Consider the following 20,420-nt stretch of genomic DNA (forward strand, 5'->3'; position numbering starts at 1 on the left):
GACCCAGGCAGGAGGACAGCTGAAAGGCACCCTCCCAGACCATGGTTAAGGAAACCCAAAAAGAAAGGGGGAACCCACACAGTGGAGGGCATGCAGGAGGGCAGGGGTAAAAACCTGCAGAGAAGGGACAGGGCAGTGTGGGGAGTGCAGATGATGCTCACCTGAAGAAGCTGTCTTTTCATTTCTCTCGCGAAAGGAATGCATGCTTGTGGCAGAAAGAAAAAACAGAAAAGGAAAGGAAAAAGAAAAGAAAATTAGGATTCCCATGATCACTGCTGCAGTGCATTTCCATTTTTCATCTATGCATATAGGTTACATAGGGGTTTTTCCAAAAAGAGCTGCTGGCTGGGAACACACACCTTGCTTTAAGGAGCAGGAAGAGGAAGGGAAAGATTTGGCTTCCTTCCCCACTTTCCACAACCTAAGTATATACTTTTTTTTTTTTGCAAAAATATCATAGCTTGTTTTGTATCATAATTTTTTTTCATTTAGCATGTAGCAACCATCTTTCCATATTATATTTCTGATATGGCACTGGGATCCCCTGCTTAGTAACCTATGCATGAAATAACACCACTAATGCTAATAATCGCTAATTCTTACTGAGCATTTACTGTGTGCTGGACGCTGTGCTAAACTCTATTCGTGATCTGAAAATCTCCCTACAGACAGTGTTCATCCCACTTGTTGCGGGGCTGGAGGGTTTTACCGGGATACCAGCTGCACTTTCTGGGGCTCCGGGATCCCCGCCCCCGGCGCCCCCTCCAATCGCCTCGTCTCACCCCTTCACGCCCCACCCCTGCCGCACGGCGGGACCTTGCCCTGGGCTTGGCAATCCCCGAGCTCAAATCTCAGCCAAGCCTGCCAGTCCCCGCCCCTTCCAGGACCGGAGCTTGGCCGAGGAGGTTGCCCAGGGACCGACCGACATACTGCGGGACGGACAGACAGACGGGCACCGGGAGACGCGCGATGGCTGCGCCTGCAGAGCCCTGTGTGGGACAGGAGGTTAGTGTCCCCCTCCTGTCCTACTCTCCTTTTCCGGGCTGGGTAGATCTCTCCGACAGCTCTCTAAGGCGGCGATACTGGGGAGGGGAGAGACCCCTAAATTCTCAGCCAGAAGAACAGCGACCCGTTTAACAGATCGTGCCCCCCCTCCCCAGACCCCAACCCCGCTAATGGGGCCTCCAGACCTCCCAGCTGCTGGCGGGCTTTGACCTCTATTTGCATAAAAGCTTCAGGACCCCCGCCTCTCTGGCTGGCTTCCTCTTTGATCCAGGTTCTTAGCAAAGGACTCTGGGGAGTGACGTTCAGAGGGTAGGTAGGAGTGAGAGTCGCCAACTCCCAGGATTTCAGGGGCCAGGTAGGTAAGGCAGTAATAATAGCTGATGTTAACTGAGGGCTTACTTTGTGCCCAACATCCTACTATGTGCTTTACTGGTATTAACCCATTTAATGCAACCTTTAGAGGTAGAATCTCTTCACACCACCCCTCCCCTTTTCCGGGAAGGAAACTGAGGCACAGGGAGGTTGAAGTTCCTAGTGTTGGCCAGTGGTGAAGTGGGGAGCAGTCAAGAAAGATAACTGGCACCTCCACTTTCCACCTGGATGACAATCACCCAAACTATTTACTTTCTGGGCCTCCGCTTCCTTCTATGCAAAATCAGTATGATAGTTGTTTCTACTTCTTAGTGTTGATGTTATTAGCATTAAAGGAGTTGAGAATTTCAAGGTACTCCAAAAAGTGCTTGGCCCATTTTCACGTCAATGTTAGGAGTCCAAAAGGTTGGGGCGCCTGGGTGGCTCAGTTGGTTAAGGGTCTGCCTTCAGCTCGGGTCATGATCCGTCCTGGGATGGAACCCCCTCATCAGGCTCCCTGCTCAGCGGGGAGCCTGCTTCTCCCTCTCCTTCTTCCTGCCGTTCCCCCTGCTTGTGCTCTCTCTCTCTCTGTCAAATAAATAAATAAAATCTTGGGGAAAAAAAAAAAAAAAGGAGTCCAAAAGGTTGCCTTTTCCCTAATCAGGTGAGTTTGGGACCCCTGCATTGTAGCATTACAAGGGTGGCCCTGGTGTTCCCTCAGGTTTGGAACTGGACGGAGCCTGAGCCCACTGCTGCCCACCTACTGAATGTGTGCTTCCTGAAAACGGCAGGGGTCTGGGTGCCCCCTATGTACCTCTGGGTCCTTGGCCCCATCTACCTCCTATACCTCCACCGCCATGGCCGAGGCTACCTCCGGATGTCCCTGCTCTTCAAGGCCAAACTGGTAACTGCTGCTTCTGGGAGCCTGTAAGCAGACAAGGGTTGGGAGGTGGGGGGGAGCAGGCTGGAACCGGGCTGAGACCCCTGAAGTGGACATTCCTCCTTTCGAGGAACACACAGTGTGGGGATAAGAAGGGGAACCTGTTCATCAAACAGAGCAATACTCCAGAGGCTACAGAGGAAAAACTCTGTGGAACAAGATCCGTCCCACACAGATTCCATGATAATAAAATCCACGCGTCTGCAGACACACACATCTAGACCCTCGTACGTTCCCGGCCAGTTTATGAACACCATCACCTGGCATTCCCCCAGAGTGTGCAGTGTCTACTCCTGGGATCCACGAGGTGATTTTAGGATGGTGCTGGGATAAACTTTTTAAGTTTTTTAACAGTCACATGTTGATTTTCATGCTTCTCCACTGGCAGTTCTAAAAACCAGTTCTTAAAATTGTAATGTATTTGTTTTCGCGTGTTACAGAAACACTGGCTTTCCACCTGTGAGCCTTTCTGCTCATCCGCTCCTTCTCCAAACTTCTACAAGAATGTCCTTCAAGGTTCATTTATTCCCATAACACCTTGTTAATTTTTCTCCTATTGCTGACCACCTATCAAGTGGTTGCACGCTCTTCCTTAAAGGGCCAGAGAGTATATATTTGAGGCTTTGAGGGTCATGTGGTCTCCACCCCAGCTATTCTGCAGCAGGAAAGTGGCCACAGGCAACAGTGAATAAACAGACATGACTGTGTTTCAAGTAACATTTTCTCGATAGTCACTGAAATTTGAATTTCATATACTTTTTACATGTCATGACACATTGTACTTTTTTTGAGTTTTGTTCAATGATCAAAAAATGTCAAAACCAGGGGCACCTGGGTGGCCCCATCGCTTAAGCATTGGACTCTTGATCTCAGCTCAGGTCTTGATCTCGGGTTCGTAAGTTCAAGCCCTGCATTGGGCTCCACGATGGACATGGAGCCTACTTAAAAAAAAAAAAAATTGTCAAAACCATTCTTAGCTCACAGATGATACAAAAACAGGCAGCGTGTCATACTCAGCCTGCCGGTAGTAGTTTGAGCCCTGCTTTGGACTAACTGAGGTGCTTACAATAGTTTCTCAATGCGCCCAGGTCCTGTCTTCTTTCTCACCTGCATGCACCGTGTCGCTTTCTCTCGTTCAAAAGAGAGACCACCGCATCTTAGAGAAGGGTCTAGAGACATACCAGTCCCAGCAGAGAGTTTCTCCTTGATTTAATAGGAGGGCTCAAAAGGGACTCGAAGAGAGTGGAACTTTTTCACCTGCTGAGCAAATGTCGTTTCATGCCACTTCTTCATACATAAAGCATCTCTCCTGTCCACTCTTGGTGCACCCCACCCCACCCCTGCATTTTGGGAAACACTGGGTTGGCTCAGACCCCTGTGGCGCATTATTTATAGGACACTTACAGGTCAAGATCCATCTGCAACAGCCCTTCCTGCTTTTTCTTAAGCATCTTTTACATTGGCACTGTTAAATTATAACACTGGTACCTTAACAGGTGCCTCATCCAGAGCCACTGTCCAGTTGGGCACGGGGTCACTGTCCAGTTTGCCATCACTTTTCTTTTTGCCCACCAGCCTTATCTAAGCCTGTTTCCCAGGTGCTTGGGCTCACCCTCATAATGCTGTGCACCTCCAGCGTGTCTGTGGCTCTTTGGAGAATCCAGCGGGGAACGCCCCAGGCCCCAGAATTCCTCATTCATCCCACCGTGTGGCTCACCACGATGGTAATGATGACCCAGGCTTGCTGGTCTTGCTTCTGGCTGTGGCTTTTCCTGCCCTGGTGGAGGGTGTGGGGCAGAGCGGGGCTCCCTTTCTCCCTCCCCACCTTAAGGGGCCCATCCTGACTCTCCTGTCCAGAGCTTCGCCATGTTCCTGATCCACACGGAGAGGAAGAAGGGGGTCCGGGCATCCGGGGTGCTGTTTGGATACTGGCTGTTGTGCTTTCCCTTGCCAGCTACCAGTGCCGCCCAGCTGGCCTTGCAAGGGGTAAGTGGAGGCCCGGGAGGACCGATATGGCAGTTGCAAGCCTTGGGCCCTGTCCTTCCTCCTCCCCTTTCCACACATGACTTCTTGTCTAAACAGAGACACACACCACGGTTGCTTAAACTCCAGCGATGCACAGGTGCACTCCCTCACACAGGTGCACCCGTCATCCCATACATTTTTCTCGGACACAAATTCCCACTGCCTGACACGCGCATGTCACACACTTTACCTGCACCCCAGACTCACACCTCTATGCCCCCCTTCGTGCATCTCACAACCACAGACTGAGACACTCACACCTGCACACAGCCGTCCACGTTTGCCGCCACCCGGTATATCCGTGCCTTCAAGCTCCCACACGACTCAGGCCCACGTGTCCCACATTCCCAGACGGCGCATCTATTCACACATCTTCCCCCTCCCTCCCCCAACCGGGGCACAGGGACACTGCCAGTTCACAACCGCAGGAGCTTCCCGGGTGAAATCTGAAAGTGGCCCCATACACAAGGACAGATGAAGGAAGAGGCAGGGCACTCCAGACGGTACGGGCAGGGTTAGTAAGCGAGAGGACTTACGAGGCTTGTCCCAGGTGCTGCAAGACAAATAGATCTCTGCACCCGCCTTCCAGAGCCTTCAAGGTTTATAGAGGCCAGGGTTTCTCAACCTCAGGACACAGTGGACAAGAAGAGATGGGCGGCGGGAGCCCGTTCTTGCATTTTGGGGTGTTGAACAGCATCCCCAGCCTCCACCCGCTAGATCCCAACCGTACACCTCCCCTTATGGTAATCCAGAATGTCTGCGGACATAGCCAAACATCCACTGGGGACAGATTTGCCCCAGTTGAAAACTGCCCACGTAGACGGCATGCCCACCCAAGACATCTGATCGGGCAGCCCACTGCAACAGGCTGTAGATCATCATTTCTTGAGCTAAATGGTTGCGCCATCCTGCTCCTGAAAGGAAAAGGCAGAGGAACGCCATTCGGTTCTTAGGGACAGATTTTTACAAAGTAATCTTTGTAACTGAGTTTGTAACTGATGGGAAAATTCCATAGGCCATCCACTGATTTGTGAAAAGCGAGGGTCCCACAGTTGATGGACAAATCACAGAAATAATAATATCGTGAACTCACATGCTCTGGAGCCCCAGCCCCACGCCGGGCCCCGGGGCAGGCTCTTTACATCATGGCTTCGTTGGGTTCTCGCAAGAACGCCTTGTGGTGGATTCCAACAGTCCCGTTTTATGAGGAAACCAAGGCTAAGAATTGTGAATGGCTTCCTTGAGGTCACACAGCCCAGGAGTGCAGAGCCCAAGTCCATCTCCCCTACCCGATAGAAACAGTAGTAAAAATAGCAGTATAGGGAAGGTGGGCTGTAATGTACTTGGAATATCAAATTATCTACTATCTGCAAAAAACAAAAACAGAAGAGTATAGAAATCCAGTAGAGGAATTGCAATTTGAAACTAGGGCTCTTGTTTTAAGCCACAAAAACTCAACTCACACTAGCTTAAAGGGGAAAAATTCCAAAGGAATTTATTAGCTCATAAATGGGGGATCTCCTGGCCTTGGCTGATCCAGGTGTCCAGATGACACCAGATCTCCATTTCTCTCTGTCTCTTGGCTCTGCCATGTTAGCTTCACTCCCCAGTGGGGTGGCAACAAGAGCCACCAATTGCTCCAGACCTATGTTCCTCCAGTGTAGCAAACCGGGTGGAAGATCTCCCGATGGTTCTAGCTCTCATTGGCCCAGTGTGGGTCCGGCATCCATTCCTAACGCAATCACAGTAGCCAGGGGACTGGAACATTCTCCTTGATCAGACCTCAGTCACCTGCCCAGCCTGGAATGTAGTCAGTTCTGCATAAACCACATACCTGAGCATGGGAAAACAAGGGGCTCTGACTGGAGGGGCAACGGACGTCAAAGCAATCATGGCGTGGCGTGACAGCAAAAGCTTGTGGTTTGGATCAGATCCTCTGTGTGCCCTTGAGCAAGGTGCTGTCGCTTCTCTGAGCCCCAGTCTCCACGTGAGTGAACAGAACAAGGAGACTCCAGCTAGGGTCAGGGTAGGGAGGGACTTGATGAAACAATGCCTATAAAGACTGCTGCTCAGGCTACGGACTTAAGCATTCCAGACTCAGTGGGACTTCTGCTTTCTCTTCCACAGGGCTTCCAGAGCGACCCCTTCTACCACCTGTCGACCTACCTGTGCTTGTCGTTGGTGGTAGCCCAGTTTGTGCTGTCCTGCCTTGTTGATCACCCACCCTTCTTCCCTGAAGACCCCCAGCAGTCTGTAAGTTGCCGTGCCTCCAACCCGGTGCCTCCCTTGTCCCTGTTCCACTTCTGGTCTCGGTCTCCCCATGGGACAGAAGGGAGCTAGACTAGAGCACAAGCCTTTCACAATGTTTCATTCATTCTTTCATTCAGCAGAATGAGTATTGTATATCTACTCTATGCCATGGGTTGGCCCACTTTTTCTGATCAGGGCAAGATAGACAATGTTTTAGGCTTTGTGGGCCATATGGTTTTTCTGACATTCAACTCTGCTGTTGTGGCGTGAGCTTGGCTGTGTTCCAATAAAACTTTATTTGCAGAGACAGGCAGTGTGCCAGATCTGGGCCAGGGGGCTGCAGTCTGTCAGCTCATGCTCTGTGCCCCAGCTAGGTGCTGAGGACCTAGGGTAAACAAGCAGATGCAGTCCCCATCCCCACGCAGCTAACAGCCAAGTTGAGGAACCAGATGTTAACCACATGAATTCTACAAACACGTGTGAAATTACCACTGGGGCCCTGCAGGAAGAATTCATGGCCCACGAGAGTTGACAACAGGGAGCCCTGAGCTAGCCTGTGAAATCAGGAAAGAATTCTGAGGGAGAGATCACCTCAAAAAAAAAAAAAAAAAAAAAAGCTCAGCTATGCGAGTAATCAAGTGAAAACTCTGGTAGAGCTTTTTTGTTCTAGGAGAATGGAAGAAAAAAATCAAAAATTGATAATGAGCCATAATGGTACACATATGGTGACATGGGCAGTCTTGTGCCCTATTGGTGAAGGGTGTAGATGCATGGGAATTTTCTGGCATGGTCTCAGGACGGATCCCTCTGCATCTTCTCGCCGTATTCCCTGAGGGATATTGTCAAGGATGTTAGTGTCTGTGTCATGCATGCTCCTGCTTTGAGAACTTCTTGGTCTCAGTATTAATAACAGTTGTTCCTCTGGGAAACAGTTCTTGTGGATGCTGTCAGACTTGTGGCGTAGTCCCTTTTCGCCTTGCCTGCTAGGAAGCACCAAGCACCTCCGACAAGTAGGCAGGGCATGTCAATGAGCACTCTCAGGACCAAGCTCATGGACCGTTCCTCCTGTCTTCCTGACCTTGGTTCCCTTGCCTTACATTGGCCATGGAACACGAGATCGAGTCCTCCCTCCACCCCAACTCTTGTCTTTACAGAACCCATGTCCAGAGGCTGAAGCTTCCTTCCCCTCCAGGGTCATGTTCTGGTGGATTTCTGGGTAAGTAAAGTAGCAGGAAAGGGGCTGAGGTGGTGCCCCCACCTCCTGCATTTGCTGCCCTTATTTGTCATCCCACCTTTCCCCCCGAGATGTTTCCTCCCAAGCCTATGGAGGTCAGCCAGGCTTTCTTCCTCCCAGCCTTGGTGCTTCTCTGTCAGATTTCAATGTGCCCAATATCCACATCCCATTCCCATTCCTCCACTGGAGTGAGGTCTGGGTTTGAGTCCTGGCTCTCACTCTTAGCCGGCCCATATGGCAAACATTCAGAGTCTCAGTTTGCCCCTCTGAAAAGGGGAACAACTCTACCTTCATTAAATGTAAATTGCTTAGTGCTGGTACGCAGCAGGTGCTCAGCAAAACTGTATCAATTACTTGGCTTCATGCATTCCACCAACGGCTAAGAAGCACCTACTGTGTGCTAAACACCGGCACTGAGGAGGTAAAAGACCGCATCTCTACTTCCCAGAGGCTCCCAGGCTGGTGGAGAACACAGATGTTTCTCCAGGGCCAGCGTGCCAGGCGCTGAGGGTGCGCCCACATTGCTGGGTCCCCTGTTGGCCACACTGCAGTCAGATCTTGGTAGCACCTGGATTCGAATCCTAGCCCCACCACTTCCGGGCTGTGGGACCCTGGGCAAGCTACTTAACCTCTCTGTGTCTCAGTCCCCGTGCCTGTAAAATGAGGATAATAATAGCATCTACCTTGTAGGGTGCTGAGGATTAAGTGAAATAAGTCTTGTGAGGCACTTAGCATAGCGTATGGCCCTTAATGAGTATTGTACAAAGTGGTTGGTAAATACACAAAGAATAGGATGCTCTAGGGGGTGAGGAACGGGTGGGAAGTGCATACAGGTTTGCTAACCAGCTCTAGAGAGGACCTAGCCCTCTGTCTCCCAAACATGGCATTTATGGACCATTCTTCAAGCTTTTTGCCTTATTGGGGTATTATTGTCCTCTCTTTACTTAATGTCTTTTTTCTGGAAATCAACTCAGTTTTTATACTTTCATAAACTTTTTTGGTTTTTTAATTTTATTTTATTTTAAGATTTTATTTATTTATTTGACAGAGAGGAAGCACAGGTAGGCAGAGTGGCAGGCAGAGGGAGAGGGAGAAGCAGGCTCCCCACTGTGCAGGGAGCCTGATGCAGGACTCAAACCCAGGACCCTGGGATCACGACCTGAGCCGAAGGCAGACGCTTAACCGACTGAGCCACCCAGGCGCCCCTTCATAAACTTTTTTAAAAGGAAACTTTCTATCACTGCCAAGTTGGAAAAATCTATTAAATCACTTGCCATGTAGCTCTCCTCCCCCAAAAATTCCAGTGAAAACCAAGCCATGTTAATAACTTCTAGATCAGCACTAGATTGCCTGAGTTTGCCCTGGGTTAAACAAAAAAAGGAACTTGGAGGGGCACCTGGGTGGCTTAGTCGGTTAAGCGTCCGACTCTTGATTTCGGCACAGGTCATGATCTCAGGGTCATGAGATCGAGCCCTGCATTGGGCTCTGTGCTGGGCATGGAGCCTGCTTAAGATTCTTTCTCCTTCTCCGTCTGTCCCCCACCTCTCTAAAAAAAAAAGAAAAAGGAACTTGGAAAGTCTCAGATGGGGAACTAAGGACCAGCACCAAACAAGACCTTTTCCTTGGTATTACCAGAAAGATCACAGAGACCTGAGAAGCAACACTCCCGCTACAGAAGTCTATAGTAATTAATTTCTTGTCTATGTGTGTTGGTTCGCAAACTGGCCCCCATACCTGGAAGGCAAGGAGAGACTGAAGAAAGAGGAAGGCCATTCCTATTGGCAGGTGGCAGCTTTAATAAGCAAGGGAACTTGCGAGACTTTTCCTGGGCGGCCACAAGACGAGGAGATCTCTGCACCTTCCCCGCCAGAATCTTAGTTTATGCGGAGGGTTCAACAGGGTTCAGTCCCATCTACCATCCAGACGGTCTCGATAACACATTGCTGTCTCAGGGCTGCTTCCTTGCAATGGCAGAGTGGGCAGAACATCCATTCCAAGGACAGGGGACAGGTGAGGAGACTCCGATTGCCCCCGTCCAGCTTACAGGACAACCAGAGGTCACGTCCTCCCCATGACCTCCTCCAACACTGTGCCATCTACAATCATCTCATGTACTAGTCTCAAGTTGGGAAACTTCATTTTCAAGTGAGAAAACTGAGGTCTAATGATGGGAAGTGACTTGCCCTAGGTCACAGACCTGGTAAGTGGGTTCACTTGACAAACCTTTTGCCCTGTGTCAGGAGGCAAGGATACAGAGGAGGAGAATAAAGGTAAATACTCTTTGTCTCTGTGGAGCTTACCATTCAATGGTAATGGAGAAAGACACTCAATAAATAACCAGACCAAAAAAGTAAATCATAATTGCAGCAAGTATTATAAAGAAAAGCTCAGGAAAGGAATTTATAACAGGGAAAGCTGAGGGTAGAATTCAGGTGTCCAACTCCGGACATCTGACGCCTAGGGAGGTTTACTTCCCTCGCCATGCAGGTCGTCCCTTGTTTAAGTCACTTAATCTCTCTGAGCCTCGATTTTTTATTTCCTCATCTGTAAAATGGATCAATAGTTATCGCGTGAGATTTAATGAGATGGTTCTTTGTAAACTGGGAAGTGCCCCACAAATGTTAGGTGTGGTTAGGTTAATTGCTTTCATTTTCCTGAGGGGCCAGCAGAGGTGCAGAGGGGTCTGGACCAGGTCAGGACCTTGCAGGGGGAATGGCCTCGGGAGCTTGCCCTGGTGACCTTTCACAGGCTGGTCTGGAGGGGCTACAGGAAGCCGCTGGGGCCAGAAGACCTCTGGTCGCTTAGCCGAGAAAACTCCTCAGAAGAACTTGTTTCCCAGTTCGAAAGGGAATGGAAAAGGAACTGCAGTGCGGCCCAGCGGTGAGTGTGTGAAAAATGAGAGCGTGGCCCCATGCCTGGTGAGCAAAATTCATCATCTGGCCCCAAATACAACCCCAGACCCTACTCTGGGCTCCAGTGCCATAGTCCCCTACCTGACAGCCGATCCCACTAAGCAATAACTGACTAGGGTCAAGGGACGTTTCCTCCCAGAGAGCTTTGCAGGCTCTCAAAGGACACAGTGGGTGCTCCTCGGGGCCCCCAGAAGGAAGCTTGAATGGGGGGATGGCAGGCAGGAAATGGGGGGGGCGGGGAGTAGGGGAGTGGAGGGTTGGGTGGTGGTCCATAACATGCATGCAGCTACTTACTACTTAACCTGAGGGATTGGTTTCCTGGTCCTCGGTTTTCTCATCCGTTCAATGGGCATGCCATTAGGCCCTGGCTCATAGCTCATGCGGGAGGAAAAAAAAAATGATTTTGGAAAAGAATTTAGTGAATACCTCAAAAATGGTAAAAGCTCAAACAGTATCCGTTATCCAGAGGATTTCAAGCTCTTTCTAGTCCTGTCCACTCTGCCTCACTCCTGCCCTCTGTGGCATCTCTGGAAACTTCTGTGGTCCCCTCTGACTCTGAGGAACCCAGTCTGGGAACCTCTGACCTACAGAAAAGAGCGGTCAACATAGGATTCATTAAACGTGGGTTAAATGCAGTCTTGCCATTGCGTAGTTGATGGCCTTGGACAAATCACGTGACCTTGGTGTTTCAGGGGACAGACAAAAGTGACTTAGCTCTGTGGGAAGAGTTACGGGGTTCTCCTGTATACTCTAGGATTTGGGGCAGTTGTTGTAGATAGCTGAATCCTACAAATTAGAAAAAGGGAGAGAGATGTCTATTGGCTCACATAGTTGAGAAGGTAGTCTAGCTTCAGGTGTGGCTGGATCCAGGGACTTGCATAATGTTCAAATTCTTTCTCTCCATCTCTCAGCTCAGCTGATGTCTGTGCCGCAGCCTATCTCATATCCTGCCGGTGTAGCAACTCCTGCAAAATGAGTGTCTCTCCTAGCATCCATATAGAAAATGCTAGGGAAGGCCTCTGATTGGCTGGCTCCAGTCATGTGCCAATCAGGGACCAATACCATAGCCAGGGTCAGGCCCCCATACTTGGCGGTCCCTTCAGAGCCACAGTAGGGTGTGATTCCGCAAAAGGGGTAAATGATATGAGCAAATCAAAACAGCAACTCATTCTCCAGGCCTATCTTGCTGTCCTGCCCCTCCACTCATACAAGATTTTTAAGTGGCAGAATTCATTCAGAAGGACCCTCAAGGTCCTGCCCACTCTCTCCCAGCTGTCACCTCCCCTTGGGGCACGAGAACTTGGGACACAAACATTCTTCACAACAGTTTAAGAATCCGTAGCAATTGACAGAAAGAAAGGAGGAAGGCATGGCCAGACCGAGATCCAGCTCAGTTATTTTCGGAGCTGACTGATTACACACGAAGAGAACTTTGGTTTTATTTCCAAAGTATTTCGCAATTCTGGGGGGAAGGGAGAGGACGTCATCCTGAGAAGTCAGGAACAAGCCACTTGCTGACCAGATGAGGTTCACAGAGGTATGTTTGGTCCACGTGGTGTTTTACTGTTGTTGTTATTTGGGACTTTTTTTTTTTTTTAAGGTGCCAACATTTAAAACATTGGAGACTTCATGTAAAAATCTGGAATTCTGGTCTCTTTTAAAGTAGGCTGGCAGGGGATGCCTGGATGGCGCAGTCAGTTAAGCATCTGAATCTTGATTTTGGCTCAGGTCATGATCTCAGGGTCGTGAGATTGAGCTCCATGTTGGGCTCTGTGCTCAGTGGGGAGTCTGCTTGAGATTCTCTCTCTCCTCTCCCTCTGCCCTCCTCCGCTTGCGCTCGCTCTCTAAAATAAATAAATAAATCTTTTAAAAAATGAAAAAATAAAGGAGACTGGCAGTGTCAAGTCACATCCCTAAATAGCAACAAGGGAGTGGATCTGGGTAACAGCTGCCCCAGTGGACAGGGCACACGCTCTTTGCTTTGCCGCAGTCCACACCCCTCCCTTTTGCTCCCCCAACTTGGACCCTGGCCGCTCACTGACATCCCCTGCCTCTCCCTGTGGTTTTGTGCAAGCCCTGTACTAAATGGCCTTCAGTCCAGAGACCAAAGACCAGACGCCAATCTAGAGACCTCCCATGATGGAATGTGAGACCCGCTGGGAAGGAGGGAGCTGGCAACAGAGCCTGCAGGTTGAACACAGTGATTCAGAATTCTGGGGCGAGCAGCCAGAGCAGAATGGAGTGAAAAAAACCAGCTGGAAAGAGACCTTCATAGTCATCTCCTGGCCCACCCCATTTTATAGATGGAAACACTGAGGCTCAGGGGCGAGGGGACAGAGCAGGCATTTGAATCTCAGGCTCCTGGCTGTCCACCAGACCAGGTTGCCTTCCTTCCTTCCACACGTCTTTACAACTTTATGCACCGGGCACACCTGTTAGGCCCTTGGCACCCGTTACACAACTGTTTTTTCCCAGTCATTCAGCAAGTATTTATTGATCACCTACTGCATTCAGGAGCCGAATGTGGGGAGAATACAAGCGAAGTCTACCCAAGACAAATACATAAAGATGAGGGTTGGAGAGGGTGAGCGTGGCTTTGAAGGCAATGAACTAAACGATGGGCCGATGGGGAGAGGTGGCCAGGTGACAAGAAGGTGACATCTTTTTGGCATTTGAGACTCGAATACCAAAATGTTTGTGGGCAGCAGGCCATGCCCTCCAGAGATGCCAAACCAAACAAGAAGCTGGGCCGTGGTCAAAGAGGTGCTCTGTGCTCCATGAATTGAGATCTGGGCTCAAATCCCTGCTCTGTCCTTGATGTGTGACCTCAGCCAGTTGCCACCCACTCTCAAAGCCTCCGTGTCCTCCTAGGTACAACAGGGAGCCCATGACAGCCACCAGGCCGGGAGGGTAAGAAAAATCGATAAGCTGGTGCAGGTAAAGGGCTGATCCCAGGTCCCAGCTCTGTAAACAGGCACTGAAATTACTGCTAACCCCGGAGGTTGTGGGCGCTGGAAGGAGCGCTGAGAGTGGGACCAGCCCTGTCCTTTCATGCACAAGGACACAGAAGCCCAAAGAGGACAGTCATCTGCCCCTGGGCTCTCAGCAGCTGAGGACCTGCCCGGCTGGCTCTCCACCACCCACCCTGCCGAAACTTCCACCTGTGGTTTCATCCAGACCAAGAGTGCCAGGGCCACGGACATCAGCTGTGATTCTAAACTGGTTCTAGACCAGCTCTAAACCACCTCCGGGCTAGCCAGTTGTGGGAGGGAAAAGGGGCAGCTTCATCAACGGCTTACAAGGTGCCTGGGCTCTGGAGGCCCAGGGCTGGGATCAAATCCCAGTGCTTCAGCTTTCCCGCTGCAGGCCCTTGGACTAGTTCCTTCTAAACCTTCATCTCCCCATCCGTGAAATGGGTGTAACACCTTGCCTGTCAGCTTCTTCGGAGGACTAAGGCGTGCCTGGCACACAGGAGGTGCTCGATGCGCATGCATTCCCATCACCAGCCGTAACGCCTTAGGGCTGCCCACCTGCCTGGCCCCTCCCCTGCCCAGTTGTCTCATAAAGGAGTCCTCTGGGGGACAGAGAAGAACAGGTGAGGGAGCAAAGCTGGATCCACACCAACTCGTCCCCCTTGCCAGGAAGACGGCCCTGTAATGCCTGGTCTTGCTGGACGCTCAGCTGCCACCTGTAAGAATATTTAAAATACCACCGATGTGGTGTCTGGTGGGGGTCTGCTTCCTAGACGGCTGTGTCCATGCTCTGTCCTCACTTGGCAGAAGGAGGAAGGCGCTGTCTGGGGCCCGTTTTATCAGGGTGCTAATCCCATCCATGAGGGCTCCATCCTTGTGACCTAATCACCTGCCAAAGCCCCGCCTCCAAATACCACAACACTGGGGGTAAGGTTCCCACAGATGAGTTTGGGGGGGCTGGGAATGCAAACATTCAGTCTGTTGCAATGACCCAGAGCCAATTTCTCCTGTCCCTGAAGGTGTGCCAAGGCGAGAGCAGCTAAAAGGAAAGGAAGCTGTGGTGTAGAGACCCCAGAGATGCAGCCCTTGCTGAAGCAAGAAGGGAGCCAGAGAGGCCCGCTGCTGAGAGCCATCTGGCAGATGTCCCGCTCCACCTTCCTCCTGGCGACCTTCAGCATTATCATCTGTGATGTCTTCAGGTTCTCTGTCCCCAAACTCCTCAGGTGGGTCCAGGCCTTGGGGGCTTTGCTGACGCTGGTGGTCCCCTCCTTAGTGGTGTCCTTCCAGAGCTGGGGGCGGGTGGGGGGGGGCATCAGCTCTCCTTCTGCCTCTGCCTAGTCCTCCAGAGCTCAGGGCCCTGGAGGGTGGGTGAAAAGGCTACTGAGGAAGGGAAAAAAAAAATAAACGAGAAAGTGACAAACCTCAGGGAGAGAAAATGAATGAACTCTAACCTGACTGTATCAGTTAGTGTTTGCTGTGTAATAAAACAGCCCCAAAGCGTTTTACAACCACGTCTCGTGCTCATGATAATGTGGGCCAGCAATTTGGGCTGGGGTCCACTGGGCCATTCTTCGTTCCTCAGTCGGGTTCACACATGTGCCTGCGGTCAGCTGGGAGGCTGGCTGGGGACTGGCTGGTCTCAGATGGTCTCAGCTGGGACAGCTTGGCTCTGCCCCACGTCCTCTTTCACGCTCCATACGCTCTGCTCCGGCTGTTCTTCGCATGGCCCCTTGGCAGGGCCTCGAAACCTCGGACCAAGAGCTGCATTTTCTCTTGACGCCTCAGGCTTGGAGCTCACACCATCTCACCTCCACTGGGTTTTCTGGGCTGAAGCTGGTTGTATGACCAGCCCAGATTCAGGGAATTGCGTATTTGTTTGCTGTGGCCGCCATAACAAACGATTACGGGCTGGGTGGCTTAGACAACACACATTTATCCTCTCAAGAGTTCTGGAGGCTGGAAGTCCAAGATCAAGACTGATTTTATTCGAGGCCTCTCTCTCAGTTTGCTGTGTCCTCACGCGGTTTTTCCTTTGTGCATGCATGCCCGCTGTATCTCCTTGTGTGTGCACATTTGCTCTTAAAACGACACCAGTTAGATTGGACTAGGGTCCCACCCTAACAGCTTTCTTTTAACTAAATCCCCACCTGAAAGGCCTGGGCTCCAAATAGAGGTGCATTCTAAAGTACCAGGGATTAGGACTTAGCACAGGTATTTTGTGGGGACACAATTCAGCCCATGACAGGTGGAGATAAAACGCTCACCCCTTGGTCGAAGGAACAGCAGTCAGGTTGAAAGTGAGTGCGTGCGGGTGGTGGGAGAAACCATTGCAGCTGTTTTGGCAAAGCTATCTACCATGCTGTCTGATCCTCCACACCTTGCCAGGCTCAGGCAAAGGTGACAGCCACGCGTGCCTTCTCTCACCACTTGTACCCTCCCTCTCTCAAAAGCCTTTTTCTGGAATTTATGGGCAATCCCATGACCCCAGCCTGGAAGGGGTATCTCCTCGCGGTGCTGATGTTCCTGTCTGCCTCCCTGCAATCGCTGGTGGAGCAGCACTTCATGTACAGGGTCAAGGTGCTGCAGATGAGGCTGCGAACGGCCATCACAGGCCTGGTGTACAGAAAGGTGAGCCTTAGGGGAGAGGGGTGGGTCTTTCCCGTCCCCCCAATCTTGTCCCAGTTTATGTATAAACATTCTAGCCAAGAAAGGTCATATCATATCATCTGTGTCTGAAAATGCACTCATTCATTACTTTACTCATTCGTAGTCACTCTCACTACACTCTCACCTCCTTGGTTATTTCCCTAAGACCTTGAGTGATCTGACCCTGGGACCTCTCCAACTCTTTCACATCACATACCTTCTCTCTTGCTCAACCTACTCCAGCCACAAACATACCAGGCAACCTCCCACCTCAGGGCCTTTGCACTTGCTGTTCCTACTACCTGGACACACTTTCCATTTCTTTTCATGTACCTACCTTCCCCTCGTCCCCCCATGAGGAGAAGGGGCTAATCTTGGGGCTGTGTGGAAACCAGATAGAAGTGGGCTGTCAGCTGTGTTACCAGGCAACACTGCTTATGGTAAAAATGACTCCTGACCTACTGGTAAACTCATTAGGGCTGAAACTTCTGTCAGTGGAGTACAAATACCTGGTGGGTAGCCATGGCTTTGGGCTTCTCTTGGTGCAGTGACTCTTATCCCCTCGGGAGCCCTGGAAGTGAAGCCCACAAGACGATCTGCCATGAAATATTGGCTCCTGTGGGGTCTGGAGCACCAGAGTCAGGGCGCCTCAGTCCCCATGAGTCTCCTCTCGCACCTGTGCTGTTCCCTGGGGGAGAAGCAGAGTGGAGGGAACAGCTCCTGGATGGCTGCAGGGGCAGATCCCCAGACGGCCTGCCTGCTGGGTTTCAGACCCGCGTCTCCCCACCAAGGGCACCCGAGCTCAAGCTTAGGGAAGCCTTGCTCATCTCTGGAGAGGTCAGACCCCGGCTCTTCCTGCTGGGCTGCCTCCACATTAACCGCATTAACCGTGTCTTCTTATTTTCTACATCCAATGCTTTGCTATCAGGGGCGTTGGCAACCTTGGAGGGTCTCTCCCCCAGCCCAGGGCTAGCCAGTGCCTAGAGGTAGTAAATGACTCACTGGGCGCATACTTTTCACATGCCAACCAAACAATCCAGAACTCACACTCCCAATCGCCCCCTTGATGGTGCTCTCAACACTCTGGGCCACCACACACCTGCCCTCTTCACCCCAGGGCCAGGTACTGGACCACAAGGGACAACTCCTGGGTCCCAGAGCCCACCGAGATTATTCAGACGAGCCGATCCTGCTTCCCCTGCTTGGCCCTTCCTTCCTGTGAAAATCACAATAAAGGCCCTGGCTCATAGTTTACCTTGCTAATAGGTAATAATAATAATAATAATAATAATTGAATAATATTACTGAATAATATTTTAAAACCTTTCTTCCTAACACTCCTCTTAATTGTCATTAAAGAATGAGGTATGGGGCACCTTGGTGGCTCAGTCGGTTAAGCTTCCGACTCCTCTGATTTTGGCTCAGGTCATGATCTCAGGGTCCTGGGATCAAGTCCCAGGTCGCTCCCTGCTCAATGGGGAGTCTGGTTCTCCCTCTGCCCCTCTCCCGCTCATGTGCAAGTGCATGCGCGCACACTCTCTCTCTAAAATAAATAAATAAATCTTAAAAAAAAAGAAGAAGAATGAACTATGTAAGTCTTTATTTAATTTTCCTTCCCAACTCAAACTCTGCTCCTGGGAGAACAAGCCACCTGCCTCTGTTGTTCACAGCTATATTCTTAGTACTCAGTTCACTGTGAGGTCCATTGCAGGTACTCAATAAAGATTTGAAGATTTTTTTTTTTTTAAGGTTTTATTTATTTATTTGACAGAAAGAGAGAAAAAGAGAGCGCACAAGCAGGGGCAGCAGCAGGCAGAGGGAGAGGGAGAAGCAGGCTCCCCACTGAGCAGGGAGCTCGATGCAGGGCTCGATCTCAGAACCCTGGGATCATGACCTGAGCCAAAGGCAGATGCTTAACCGACAGAGCCACCCAGGTGCCCCTGAAGATTTTTTTTTTTTTTGGAGATTTTCTACTCATTCATTCGGGCTCACTCCTTCACCCCCTTACTTCTTCCCTCACACACTCAGCAGAGAGGATTGCAAATAGAACCTCACATTCAACAGGCTGGCTGGGGTCCACTGTGACCCCAAGGCCGGGGCACATCTGAGGCTGCCAGAGAACCAGGTTGGGGTGTGAGGGGCACATGAAAGGCCCGCAGGGGTTGGTCTGCCACCCTGTCTAGCTTGTGCCTGGCCTTGGTCATATCCCAGATTCCAAGCTTGGCCTAGCCTTTAATAAGCCCTCCGACTTTGGACAAGTTGGTCAACGTCTCTGTGCCTCAGTTTCCTTGGCTGTAAAATGGAGTCATTCTGCATTTCACTGATTCTCGTCTCACTTATTTAACCCTTCTGAAATCAAGATGTGTCTCATGTGTTTTAAGTTAATTGCATTGATTTTTTTTCCCCTTAGTGATACAAAAATTGAGCGTTTTATCCATGGCATTGCAGATGGAATGAAATGCGGCGGTCCCTGCTCCATCTGGCTGTGGGATGTGCTCCATCCCAGAAAACGATGACACTCCTCACTTAGCACAGGGCCTGGGACGTAGGGAGCACTCAGCAAAGGACCACCATTATGGTCATAAACCCCAGGGTTTGACGTGTTATGCTATTGACTTATCATTCCAGTGCTCTAGGGATCTCGGAGCATTTCCGTTTTTGTCATCTCTCTGAATTCTCACGACGGCCCCCAGGAGGGCGGCTTAGGAGGTTTACTGGCCCATTTTACAGATGAGTGCACAGAGACCTGCCTCTGCCAGCAAGGGCAGACCAGCTTTGACCCAGGCCTGCCAGGTGCCATGCCCTTGCTCCATCCGTGCTGTGGGTCCTCCTGCCTCACTCCACCGAACTCGTCCTGTCCTTCCCTCCTACTTAGGTCTCGATCCTCCCACCCTGCCCAGGTCCTGGTCCTCTCCAGCGCTTCCAGAAAGGTCAGTGCAGTGGGTGACGTGGTCAACCTGGTGTCCGTGGATGTACAGCGACTGATGGAGAGTGTCATCTACCTTAATGGGCCTTGGATAACAATCATCTGGATGATCATCTGCTTTGTCTATCTCTGGCAGGTATGCCATAGTTCAGAGACCCCTAGGCGGGGGTATCAGTGGCATATTGACTGTGAGCATGGAATACTCCCCAATACCATCCAGTGGTATTCGCTCACTGTACATCATGGTGACTGTACCACATCTCCTCCTGCTGTCCCGACCCGACCCCGTGGGGCATGGGGCCAGGATCCTCTCTGACTTGCTACCTTGTGTCCAGGGCCCAGCATCGCTTCAAACAGTTCCTGACCTGCAGTACATAAATGTTAGATGTGAGGGGTGCCTGGCTGGCTCAGTCGGCTGAGCGTCCGACTCGTGGTTTTGGCTCAGGTCATGATCTCATGGGTCGTGAGATCAAGCCCCACATCGGACTCCGTGCTGAGCAGGGAGCCTCAGTGAAGATTCTCTCCTTCTGCCCCTCCCCCCTCTCAAGCATGTGCTCTCTCTCCTTCTTTCTCTCTCTCTCTCCAAATAAATAAATAAATAAATGTTAGATGTTATAGTTAGGAAGAGAGAGGGCAAGGAAAGACAGGAAAATGCAGAGCATATGAGTGCACAGACCCTCCCCCCTTCCCCCCCAGCAAATCTGCAGAAGACACACCCATCACTTCCCTGGCCTTTCAGCAGATGGTCCCCTAACATCAGTGGGTCACCCTGAAATCTGGCTAAGTGGGAGGATGGACATCAAAGTTGCCACAGTTAGCAATTGTAACATGTTTTCCAAGTGATACTATTTTTGCCAGAGAAAGTTTCACCTTACCTTCACCTTCCTTGGTTTATTTTCCCAACCCTGGCTGGGGGCTGGTGTTTGCCTTCTGGTACTTCTCCGAAACTTGGCCACTGGGTGGCACGATTGTTGCATAAATGAAACTGGCTTGCTCGGTTGTCAAGGAGATTACAGAAATAGAGTCCTTACAGGCTGAGAAGGGAAACTGAGGGCCATGGTCTGAAGAGCGGTGGGGTTTCTCTAGAAACTGGATGCAGATGACCTTGAGTGGAATTTCAGTCACAACCTCTTAGAAATCATTTACCTTACCCCCCACC

General features: G+C 50.8%; 1 protein-coding gene across 3 annotated transcripts in view; it reads left to right on the forward strand.

Moving 5' to 3' along the window:
- The first annotated feature begins 888 nt into the window (after nucleotides 1-888).
- ABCC6 (ATP binding cassette subfamily C member 6) overlaps nucleotides 889-20,420 on the forward strand; it is a 47,541-nt gene continuing 28,009 nt past the window's right edge. The window contains exons 1-10 of one of the 3 annotated variants that reach the window (XM_078074767.1): nucleotides 889-1,005; nucleotides 2,078-2,260; nucleotides 3,895-4,020; nucleotides 4,154-4,282; nucleotides 6,449-6,574; nucleotides 7,726-7,787; nucleotides 10,554-10,685; nucleotides 14,709-14,912; nucleotides 16,140-16,317; nucleotides 19,236-19,397. In XM_078074767.1, the coding sequence (XP_077930893.1) occupies nucleotides 970-1,005; nucleotides 2,078-2,260; nucleotides 3,895-4,020; nucleotides 4,154-4,282; nucleotides 6,449-6,574; nucleotides 7,726-7,787; nucleotides 10,554-10,685; nucleotides 14,709-14,912; nucleotides 16,140-16,317; nucleotides 19,236-19,397 (1,338 nt within the window). In that variant the 5' untranslated portion in view covers nucleotides 889-969. Of the gene's footprint in view, nucleotides 1,006-2,077; nucleotides 2,261-3,894; nucleotides 4,021-4,153; nucleotides 4,283-6,448; nucleotides 6,575-7,725; nucleotides 7,788-10,553; nucleotides 10,686-12,190; nucleotides 12,255-12,555; nucleotides 14,408-14,708; nucleotides 14,913-16,139; nucleotides 16,318-19,235; nucleotides 19,398-20,420 lie in introns of those variants that run through there. The other 2 variants (XM_036115488.2, XM_078074768.1) reach the window with 2 other exon arrangements.

The sequence above is a fragment of the Halichoerus grypus genome, chromosome 6, assembly GCF_964656455.1.
Source record: "Halichoerus grypus chromosome 6, mHalGry1.hap1.1, whole genome shotgun sequence".
Classification (NCBI taxonomy): domain Eukaryota; kingdom Metazoa; phylum Chordata; class Mammalia; order Carnivora; family Phocidae; genus Halichoerus; species Halichoerus grypus.